Genomic DNA, 12,559 nt, shown 5'->3' with positions numbered 1-12,559 from the left:
GGAAAAAATATAACAGTAACTACTATCCATACCATCCAACAACTTTACTCTATTAAAAATTTTAATAAAAGTCTAACTTTTCAAGGTTAAAAGTTGTTAGAAGAAAGATCAAGTTCCCATAATGCAATTCTAAAGCATAAATGAACAGGGAGAAAAGTAAATAAATAAAAACATAAATAAAAAAAGAAAAACTGTTAATTTGCAGATATTTTTCAGATACTCAAACTAATGATAAAAATGTAGGCTCAAAATAATAATATATGTCCTTTTTAATCTTCATACTTTGCTCATTCTTACTTTGCTTGTTATTAGTACGTTTTTAGCCTAAAATATTTCCAAAAATATAATAATTACATTATGTATGTTTCAAGTCGTTAAAAAACACAATATTTTTAATTTCCTTCAAAAATATTTGAGAAAATCAATACACAATATGATTAAAAACATTTGTATTTTTGAGCAACTTTTTAAAATAATGTTGAATTAATTGTATTATGCGTAAGTTGCTGAGGCACAGTATTGCCAATAAAAACACTGCAATTAAATCTAACGGAATTAAACAAATAAAATACTTTTCTGATTCTGGAGTACTCGTGGCTAAAACTGCTGTTTTATCTTTAATACCTGATTCTGCACAACTATCCAAATATAATTTAGAAGAGTTGAATACAAACACCCTTCCTTATTGTCCAAAACTCATTTGTTAAAGCATGATTTCTGCATTTCACTACCATCCGTTGGGGGGTGTTTTAACATTCTCCAATAACCTCACGTGTGGGTGTTAAGGGGTGTTCACACTGACAGTGATTTGTGGCGACAGAGCAACCTAAACTCTTTTATATTAGGCAGCATGAGCAATACAGACAACTGGCGATGCAACAAAGTAGCAACACTGGCAACAAACCAGTAGGAGTGCAGACAATCATTACAGCTACACATGTAATTCACCTCATGAATACAGTTGGATTTTGCAATCGGGTGCAAATGCCAAGCACAGCAGTTTGGCGACCTCCTCCATTTAAATTAGCATCAGTGTGATCACTGCTTTGATCCTAATGATGTTTGCTAAGATGAATTGCAGTTCCCCCAATAGCTGTAATAGCTGCAGTATCTGAGTGATTCTATAATTGCAGGTACATTTGGTTTCTAAAGATGTCATTATTGCTGTTATTTATTTAAATGATATTTGTGGTTATTATTTATTAACATACTGATTTTCATGGATCGCAATATCTGACAAGCCATAATAGTATGTCATAAAATCCTTTTACTGTATCCAACTGAAAATCATGCTTCCCTGCTGTCTAAATTAGTCAGTACAGTATACATATAGTTATATATTATTATATATTTACAGTTGAAGTCAGAATTATTAAGCCCCCTGTATTATTAGCCCCCCTGTTTTTTTCCCGCAATTTCTGTTTAATGGAAAGAGAATATTTTCCACACATTTATAAACATAATAGTTTTAATAACTCATTTCTGATAATTGATTTATTTTATCTTTGCCATGATGACAGTACATAATAAATGTCTTGAAAAATATCTAGTAAAATAGTATTTACTGTCATCATGGCAAAGATAAAATAAGTTATTAGAAATTAATTATATATATATATATTTTTTTTTTTTATTAAAATGTACCAATTATTAAAAGCCTTACATACATTTTCTTAATTTGTTTATAATTTTTGTTATTTTTTAAAACTGTTGTATTTGTAATTTATTAATGTACTAATTGTCAGGGATCACAATATCTCACAATGGTAACAGTAGGCCATATAAGCCTTATACACATGTCTAAATATACTGACTAAATGTCTAAACTAGTCAGTATATTTGTTTGTATGAATATATATTTTTTATTTTAGAATGTTTTTATAAATTATGCCAGTTATGTTTTAAAAAGCCCTAAATAATTTCCTAATTTGTTCAATCATAAAATAGTGTTTATCAATTCTGTTACAACAAAGGGGCATAGCCAGGGGGGTTGGAAGTTTCAGAAGACCCACCTCTCACTCACTCACTCACAAAGGAATTTGCAACAGTATCTGGATGCAGCCTTTATGATGCCAGCTGAGATTGCATCGCCCAGAGATGACTGAGTCTGCAGCCAGACCCCTCTCGATTTTTTTTTCCATACATGAGCCTATTAGTCTTATTTTGACTGCTGTGCCATCGTACATTGTGAAAATAACCGAAATAGTCTTTAAGGAGCAAGTGGAATCCACTGTTGGGTGTTGTGACTTCAGATAATTATTTTTGGCTGATGTGAACAATTATTTTACATGAGTCCAACATCCAGCTGTGCAAGAAAACATACAATCTGACGAAAGAGAAGTCTTCTTTTCCTACTGTATTGTTTTTAGAAAACATTTTACAAGTAGCTTTTATTCTAAATATTGGACCTTGTTTTTGAAAGAAATAATGAACAATAAAAAGCTGTGGAGCACCAAAAGCAGCCCATATTAAAATCAATTTGAATACTATTTTGTCTATTGTTGTTACTGGCCAGTTTGCTATTTGCCTATTAAATTACAGTAGGCTACAGTTTTTAATTTAAAACTTTTTTTCTAATGATATATGATGCAATAATTGTATTTAAAAAAATAAATATTGTTTCACAATTTTTTATTCTACATTTTTAGGAAATATTTTTGGTTCATCAAAGTGTGGTTATGATGACCATCTGACAAGCTAATCCAGCTAAAAATAGTGCTTAAATGTCACTAAAATACAGTATTAAAACCTTATAATTGAATAGAAAATGAGGCGTATAACTGCAAAAAGGTCCATTTTTTGAGAAAAAAGAACCAGGCTGGCTACTGGCCTTCAATATGGTACTTTCCCTTTAAATAGGTGGAATTATCTCCCACATCTAGATAAGATACAGGAAATGATGTCACTTCCCCTCACTGATATCTGAAGCAATGAAAGGTACTGTATGTGTGCTCTTTTTTCATGAAAATTACTACTTTTTTAACATCAAGAGTTATTTGGTCAAAACTGTTACCACAATATCAAAAAGGACATAAGACTTTGTCACTGAACACACAGATGTTTAATAGTATTTTAAACAGTGCCATGTGCTGTTAGCATGTTTGCTAGAAAGTGTCAATTTTGGCTAAAAGGTTCCAAAATGTTGCCATGGTAGAGTAACATTGTTGACAGTGTTTAACAGAGTTGACAGTGGTATAAAATGCTGAAGTAACAAGTTGATTTATTAAATTTGCAAATGTTTTCAATCAAATTGTATCTCAAATTATAGAATCACATGTACTGTAAAGATGTAATGTAGACCTACAGTAAATGCTTCCCTTGTGATGCTACAGTACCTTCTGTCAACTGGCCATGTGGCTTGCAAGGGCTCATGCACAAATCCAAACAGTCATGGTTCATCTCCAATGACGATTCATTTTTATCAAGCTCATTAATTTCCGAGATGAATTTACAGCCATGGACAAAATAGCCAATTAATTGCTCTGCGGAATTCAGTGAGCAGCAAATTGGTTTCTGTATCAGCGCTGAACCTTCAGGAGCGGCAGCACTCCATCCTCTTGACAGGCAGACATTTTGCAGAGTACGCCATTGGATTAGCACTCAGAAGGGAATAGAGATTTAGAGAAGTCGAGTCATAAAGACATCAGTGATGGACAGAGAACTACTGGAGATCTTCTTGTGTAGTTTCGTGTCATTTGTTTTGTTGATTGATTTGCTGTTGTCATGAACTTTAGCAGATGTAGTAATGGCTACTGTTGTAAGGTCTGTCAAAAGTCTTCCTTTAGTAACATTTAGCTTTAGTTTGTTTGTGTGCAGGAAAAGTGCAGCATCTATTCTTATTTTTCAGTTACACTAAAAAAGTTTAAATACAAGTTATCCACAATGTATGTTGTCCTGACAACATGTTTTTCGTGTTACTTTCAATTAAAACAAGTTAACCCTGCTATTAAGCTTGCTATTTGAAATCGGTTTATTTGTAAGTTGCAGTAACTCATTCTTTACAATGTTTGCACTTGAAATAGTAACCAAATATCCCAACAAATGAATTAACTGATTTTATACAAATACAAAATCCTATTTATTGTGTACTATTTACTGTAGTGTGGAACTATGCGATTTCGAATACAGATTAAGTTTAGTTTAGTTTTGTGTTTTGTTTTGTGTTTTGTTTAATTGTTTTTTGTTTTGTTTTGTGTTTAGTTTGGTGTTTTGTTTAGTTGTTTTTTGTTTTGTTTTGTGTTTAGTTTGGTGTTTTGTTTAGTTGTTTTTGTTTTGTTTTGTTTTGTTTTGTTTTGTTTTAAAAAATATCACTAAACCATACAGTGGGGAAAATAAGTATTGAACAAGTCATGCTTTTTTCCTGGGAATAATATTTCTGAAGGAGCTGTTGACATGGAATTGAACTAGATTTTGTTAAAAAAAAACAAAAAAACAACACAAATATTAAAAAATCTGAAAAATTAGTTATGTGGAGTAACAATGAAATGGTCCAAGGAGAAAACACTGGACTACTGAAACATTTATTACTTTATACAAAAGGCTTTTTTGGTGATGGCAAAAAACTTTTTCCCTATGGCATTTCACTGTATAATGCATAACCTAATTTATAAAGTAATTAGATTTATTTTCTTTGCATATGTGAAATTTTTTGGTTGTTGTCAGCATCCAGTGACAATTTCAGGTCAACAGCACTTTAGAAATATGTTTTCTAGAAAAATGGTGACATGTTCAATACTTATTTTCCCACAGTATACTGTATACAGTACTTTAATATATACCAATGAAAAGCATTTATTTAATGCAAGCTCTTAGCTAACAATCACAGGTTACAATTTTTTTTGTACATGAATATTAATGAATAGTAAGTAAATAAGAACTCATACCCATACTCACAGTTTTCATATTTTCATATTTGAGTGACAGCAGCCCTGTTTATTTATTCACTTATTTATTTTTTTATTTGAAAAAATGTATTGCAATAACAACAGGCAGTTACAACAAATACAAATACAAACAGGTAGAAGTATAGTTCAAATAGTACATATATATTTTGCAACAAGAGAAATAAATTTAAAAAAAAAGTGTGCACATGAAAACATAATACAAATTAATGCAAAATATTAAATAAAGAGAGTGTTTTAAGCTACCCTGTTCCACTGTATCGCTAAATTATTAGCATTTAAAATGCTTTCGACTAAACATAGCCTCAGTGCCATATTACAAGAACTGGAAAAGAAGTTCATTGCTACTAGAGGAGTCTGACTTGTATCAAGCTTTTTTATGAACAGAAACATTGTAACAAATGCAATCAAGAACTTCGTTGAATCATGTCCTCATGTTTTCAGTTCCAGCTGTTTCAATACTGATGAATGCAAGACATTTAAAGGGACTTGAGGGAGAAAAAAGTAAAATCTTCAGTCCAAATTTCCCTGCTTCTCAGCAAGCTCACAGTGTGACGCCCACTTCCCTGCTGATATTAGACCACTAAGTCAGTGTGCTGCATTTCACTCATAAATGCCTGTGGTTGTTTTGGCTGCTATGATATAAGCAATCGGACATAATGGCTGCATTTTGAATGGCGTTCATACCACATAATGCCCCGCGTAAGGCATGTTAGACAGGAAACAAATTATACCAGATATTCATAAAATACACCAATAAGTTCTGTTTTCCTCTGCTAATTCTCTCCCTTTTTTCCCTATTCTCCCAGGTCACTAAAATGGTCAAGACGGTGACGACACGAACAGTTCGGCAGGTGCCATTGGGTCCTGATGGCCTTCCTGTTCCAGAAGGATCGTCTCCACTGGGAAGCTACACTGACTCTATTGATCGTCGCTACATGAAGAACGGCGAGCGCTTTATCACACCCCAGGCCACCTCCACACTTACGCGCTCATACAATAATTACAGTGACTCCTACAACGACACCCCAGACACTCAGTTCCGCCATTACACTCTTCACGATGGATATGGAGACATGCCTGACAATTATGGAAGTCTCTCTCGTGGGGTCAATTACAGGCCCTATCGGCCCTACATGCCCACAGGTGGATACCGCCCGGAGAACAGCTACACCCTTCCTATCCGCAAGGATGACTACGGCCACGTGGCACAGCCTCAAGTCCCAATGGGAAGTAGCACTGTTGATCTCAATCGTTCTCAGCCGGAGCGCTTCCAGCCTGAACCCTATGGCCTGGAGGATGACCGCCGCAGTCTTGGGCCTGAAGATGAAGAGCCATACGACCTGGAGCCGGATTATTCTACTGCTAACCGGCGCACATTGCCCGGACGCACCATTCGAGAGCCACTGCGTAACGGCCCCCGTGTCAGGTGAGAATCAGGAGGCTGATTTGGTTTGTTTGCTTGTGCTGCAACTGGCTTTTGTCCATGATTGTGAGCAGCTTTGAGGTGATTGCCTATTGAAGGGATTTGAATTCTCATGCTCTTGGGAAGCACATGCTGTAGATGCAGGAACATAATTAGAGGTATTGCTCAGCCGAGGGAGCGTTCATTTATTAATTTTTTCATTCATTCGGTTTGCAAAGATATACAGGAACATTGATGAATAGCATTATTTTGTTATTTTGCTGTGTACATTTATTCGGTGCATAATTAAAATGCACAGTATCTTTGAATATTAATGCTATTTTAATATTAATATTATTAATATTAGACTAAATTATAAATACAACTTTTATTTTTTTATCTTGTTTTTTCTTGTTTTGGTCTTGTTTTGTTTCGGTCTAGTTTTGATCTTGTTTTTTGTTTTAGTCTCATTTTTTTGTTTTGTTTTGTCGTGTTTGTTTTGTTCTTTTTTTGTCTTTTTATCTTGCTTTTTTTGTTTTGTCTTGTTTTGATCATGTTTTTTTGTCATGTTTTTGTTTTGATCTTGTTTTTTCGTCTTGTTTTGTTTTTGTTTTGTGTTGTTTTGATCTTGTTTTGATCTTGTTTTTTTATCATGTTTTCGTCATTTTTGTGTGTTTTTTTGGTCTTTGTTTTGATCTTGTTTTTTTGATCTTGTTTTGTTTTGTCTTGATTTGATCTTGTTTTTTGTTTTGTTTTCGTTTTTGATCTTGTTTTTTTGTTTGTTTTGTTTTGGTTGTGTTTTGTTTTGTCGTGTTTTGTTGTCATGTTATTGTTTTGTTTTATCTTTGTTTTGTTGTTGTTTTTTGGTATTTTTATCTTGTTTTTTGTTTTGTCTTGTTTTGTTTTTTGTGTTTGTTTGTTTTGTTTTTTGCCTTTTGTCTTGGTGTAGTTGTTTTTTCAGTTTAGTTTTGTTTTGTTGGATGAATGGATGGATGGATGGATGGATGGATGGATGAAAAAATCTTATTAGCATGTGTTTGTGTTGGAGTTTTGTGACCTTCTCTTTTCACTTTGAATTTGTTACTGGAAGCTATTTTCTGCCAATTTTAAATAAACTATTTAACATATACAAGTAAAAAAAGAAAAAAAAGAAATGAAAACAGATTTAGCAGTTTCATAATAAAAAAACCTTATTGAAATTTGAGAATTAAACAAAATTAATTTTCTATTATGAAATTGTTTGTCTGGTTTATAGCTTCTTGTTCATAATTTACATGATTTTAAATGGACAGAAAATGCCTTTCATGTGTTATGACAATTTAACTTAAAAAAATTAAGGTTTGCACAGAAAATGCAAAGTGACAGCTGACATACAGCAGAGAAAAACATATTCTAAAGAGCTGTTTTTCTTGACAAGCAATTTCTGTCTTTATTGTCAGATGAAGTACATTTTCTTTAGGGAGGAAAGCAGTGAGATATTGTTATCGTAAAACATATTTCTCATGTCCAGTCAGCATCAGAGCTCTCCTCATTATGAGAATATGCAGCAGTTTTAACATGGATTGCCTGTTGCAGGAACACATAGTTTTTGTTATTTTGAATACTACACATGTACAGTATGCAATTAACCTACACAACATTCTTGGTCACTTCCTGTTTTCAGTCCATAACATATTTGTGTCCATCCGTGCCAGAATTACAGTGCAATTAGCAATGATGTCACCGCTCTTACTCCGAATGTCAAAGTTTCGCATTTCACATCCATCATTAGCATTCCCATAATAACAGATGCTGACAACAATCTCGATAATGAATGTGTAAAACGCATATGTTAATTAGAGCTTATTGCCTAGCAGTTTTGGAAGCCCGCAATTATAAAACAGCCAAAATTGCGGCGTTTAGCAGAGAAATGGTTGCCAGTGGCGTGTTTGCATGGATTAGACAGTCGGACTCGAGGTCTCCTCTTTATCTGTGTTTCTGTATCTCAGCGGAGCTGTTGTTGTCAGGGTGATTTATAGTCTCTGGTGAACAGTGCCAGACAAAGGGGGCGTCTCGTCTCCAGCCGTATCTCTAATGGTTCATCTCTCCTTGGCTGATCCTCCCTGCACCTGCCACCAGAGCCGAAGCAGAGCAGCCATAAGGTCATCGTGCAGAAACCTCCCCGGAGGCCACCGGGAACCTCTGTGCTCAGGACAGTTTATATAGGCACACAAAGAGGAAAACATCCCTTTCTTATTGTTCAAGATTGTGCATGACGACTGAAAATCTTTAAAGGGTTAGTTCACCCAAAATTCAAAGTTCTGTAGTTAATTACTCACCCTCATGTTTTGCCAGTTCTCTACAACCTTCATTCACCTTCAGAATGAATGTCTAGTTTAACTCTGTTTTTATTGATGAAAATTAGTCAGAGAAATGCAGTATTAAAATATAAAAAATCATTAAGACATTAATTGCTCAAATGTATCAGCTAAAATGCAATTCGTTTGCACTTTCTTAGTACAATCATAAAGCATCAAAACAATATTTACACTGTAAAAAATAATATTGCTGTCTTAAATTTTTGGGTCACACTTTATTATGAGTTAATAATAATTCTACTTGATTATAAGTAGACTGTTAGAAGTGTGGGTGCTCTGAATCAGGCTCAGGCACGATTTACTTGCCCGGCCCTGGCCCAGTTGGAAGAGGTGTGCCAGAGCGCGGTTCACTTGGGCTTAGGCGCGGTATGCTTGTGTGTGAGTGCAAAACACGCCCGAACCCGAAACTGAAAGCATGACTGTTTCATATGGATTTAGTAATCATTCTTACTGTTTAATGAACTGTTGTACTTTATTAAAGACCCAAACCCTCACTGCACGACAGCTGCACCCTCAGCAAACCTCCTAATTCCTGCAGCACGAGAACTTTATGATTGTTTATGAGCGTCAAAAGTGGCTGATCTGTTCGGCAAAATAACGGCTTAAACAATATACCTAAAGAAATGTCCACTGTGGTGAGCATACAGCGCATCATCGATGACGTAAGCGTGCCCAGGCCCGAATGTAATGTGAGCTAATATGTACTTGCAAAGTTTCCTATATAGTCAGTTAAATGTCTGTTGAAGGAGTTAAATGTACAGGAGTTGTCATCCATGGACAACTGCGATCCAGAGAATTTCCAAAAAAGGAACTAAAAATATTGTAAAAAAAGACATAATGGTTTTAATGGTTATTTGATTGCAATCATGCTAATCCCCAAAAACACTTAAGCACCCAAAAAAACTTTCCAAAACTGTACCTGGCAAGATAAATTAAATTTGAGGATAAAGTAAATCCAAAATGAAACGATTTGTTGATTCTAATTTTATTGACCTGACTTTTTATGGGAATTAAAACTCATAACTTAACAATTTAACTCTTTGTAGTCACTTTTTACATATGTAGTTTACTGATGCAAAAAAATTATATAACTTGATATACCCCATGGTTATTTATTTATTTATTTTTACCCTATAGTCGATCATTGTTTTCCAAGTATGATATCTATGAAAACTCGAGAGTCATTGAAAGCACACGTAAACTACCTTTTTAATAAAAAAGAAATGGGAATCAAAACAGTGCCATTAATTTGTATGTTAAAAACATAAAATAAAGATCTACCAGTGCCTGTAATGATGCAACTATAATGAACTTCGCAAACTAACAAGTGTGTTTATGCATTCTGTCCTTTTTTTCTTGATCTTGTGGTCTCATACCCTGCTTTTGAGTTGTTTATATGTTCTTGGTTTGCACAGCGTTCTTATTTTAGTTTTTTTTTAACATTAAAACTTTTTTAATTGAAACCAAACCTGACGAGTATAAACGCAAATAAATTTACTATTCAAAGTATCTTATCATTTATCAAAACCAAATATTTATTAATTAAAAGTACTGATACTAGTATACTATATAGTAAATTATATAGTAAAACATTAGCGAAACCATTAAGCATCAACCATCCAACTTTCAAATGTAAACAGAAAACTAAACATGTTTGTTTTATAAAACATTTGAACCTCGACAATGCTATATTTTTCTATGTTTTGCAGTTCAGCTTGAAGCCAATGCAATAATCGCTTAATTCACGTAAGTTTCTTTAGATGTGGTACACTTTAAAAATGACGTTTGCTGTTTGTTAAAACTACTGTAATTTTTTAAAGGAGCTGAAATAACACAATTCTTTTAAACTTAATTTCTCTTAAGTTTCTTTTGACAATGTAATTGTTTCATGTTCAATTTACTTAAAATTGTAAAAACTAATAAGTTAACTTTATTCATTCCTGTTACATCAACACAAATTAATTGTGTGGAAATTTGCATTTTTGACACTGTACTGAAGCATTTTGGGGCATTTTTACGAAGCACTGTGACTTGCGGTATAACAACAAATGCACAAAATTGTTCGCTGTTTGTTTTAAAATGAGCTGAAACTACAAAATTCTTGAGTTTTTTGGGGACAACTTAATTGTTTTAAGCTCAGTGCACCTAATTTTGTAAGAATTATTGAGTTAACTTAATTCCTTCATGTTCTCCCAACACAAATTCATTAAATGGAATGCATTTTGTATAGTGTACTGGCGCATTTTGGGGCATTTTTACAAAGCACTGTGACTTGCGGCATATCAACAAGTGCAACTGTGATTTGTTTTATTGAGATTTATATTTTTATGTACAAATAATTTCATCAGATGCCGTTTTTGTCAAATGAAGTGAAAGATTTGTGCCGTTTTTTTCCTCATTTGCCTCCCGAAACCACAAGTAATTGCTCATTATAATAAGTGAATGGTTATTCAGATGAGTGCTATCTCAGTGCTGTGAGACTCTTGGAGTAATATGACTCTTACAAATATGCTAATATTTCCCGCTCTTTCTATTCAGAGGCATAGGCGTTTATCCAAAAAATCAAGAAATAAATAATTCAGAGGAGGAAATGACAGGGGAACAAAATGGTTGTAGTAATGGGCACATAAATGTGTTTTTTGCTGGCAACAAACAAACAAACACACACTCACAAACACATTTTGGAACGTGCAGAACATTTGGCTCATTATGGAGGTGTCGAAGCTGCTGTAATAACTTGAGAGCAGCACATCTACTGCAAGAGAATCACGAGCAGTCAACGTGCTTTCTTGTGTAATGAATACACTCCAACATACAATAGCAGCAATTTAAATGCAAATCTTGACATTCCCAACGCTCTGTCCACAGGGTTTAGCTTGCATCTGAACTGTCTAAATAATTTCTATTCGCAAAGACCTCAGTGTGCGTGTGCGTGTGCGTGTGCGTGAGTGTGTGTGTGAGTGTGTGTGTGAGTGTGTGTGTGAGTGTGTGTGTGAGTGTGTGTGTGAGTGTGTGTGTGAGTGTGTAAGAGAGAGGAAAAACGAAAGTGATAAAACTACCTGTACAATGGCTGTACAATGTGTTAATAATGAATCATTTTGAGCCCTGTCGTTGTCTCAAAGTGATCTTTTCTGTTGGTCATATCCATGTTCAATCTGCACTTGACACTATGGTAGCGATTTTTTCTAATGAGTTCTGGCAGAAGCTTGTAGGCTGAAATTCATTTCGGGCTTGAATTCATTAAAACTGTATTATTTTTCTCTTCTGGGGCAAAAAAAGAAAAATTTTACAATCTTGTCCATATAATTAATTTTATACTTTCACAATTTAATTTCATTTTTATTTTAATTAAATTTAATTTTGGCCATAAAATTATTCGGTTTTTATTTTTTTATATTTATTTTTTTTATGAAAAGTAAATAAAAGAAAATAATAATAATAAAATAAAAGCAGTGATGATAGAATACTAGACCTCCAATTTATGAACAGTCTGGTTAATAAACTAATGATACATTCTGGATTGTGACTTAATCAATCATTTCAATTAAAAAATTATTGATTTAATAGATGGAATTTGTCAAGGGGCGCCATTAGCGGAATGAACTTTTTCTGTATAAGGTTTACGTAGTGGGTACCCTTCCAGCCACAACCCACATACACTCTTGCATTCACACACATTACAGACGACTTAGCTTAACTTACCCAATTCACCTATACCACATGTCTTTAGACTGAGAGGGAAGCCGGAGCACACGGAGGAAACCAACACCAATACGGGTAGAACATGCAAACTCCACACAGAAATGCCAACTGACTTGGGTGGGACTCGAAGCAGAGGTCTACTTGCTGTGAGGTGATAGTTAAAACCACTGACCCACCGTGCTGCTGACAATTAT

The 12,559-nt window shown here is 34.0% G+C and overlaps 1 protein-coding gene across 56 annotated transcripts in view; it reads left to right on the top strand.

Annotated features, from left to right (window-relative positions):
* The window catches only part of arvcfb (ARVCF delta catenin family member b), a 428,020-nt gene that overhangs the window by 300,599 nt on the left and 114,862 nt on the right, over positions 1-12,559 (top strand). For 55 of the 56 annotated variants that reach the window (XM_087252467.1, XM_087252461.1, XM_087252465.1 and 52 more), the window contains 1 exon segment: positions 5,711-6,330. In XM_087252467.1, coding sequence (XP_087108593.1) covers positions 5,711-6,330 — 620 coding nt within the window. 56 annotated transcript variants of the gene reach the window in all.

This window comes from Danio rerio, chromosome 5, assembly GCF_052040795.2.
Source record: "Danio rerio strain M-AB ecotype USA chromosome 5, GRCz13ab, whole genome shotgun sequence".
NCBI classification, from domain to species: Eukaryota; Metazoa; Chordata; class Actinopteri; order Cypriniformes; family Danionidae; genus Danio; species Danio rerio.
The sequence above is the reverse complement of the archived record's forward strand: the minus strand, read 5'-3'. Positions and strand labels throughout refer to the sequence as shown.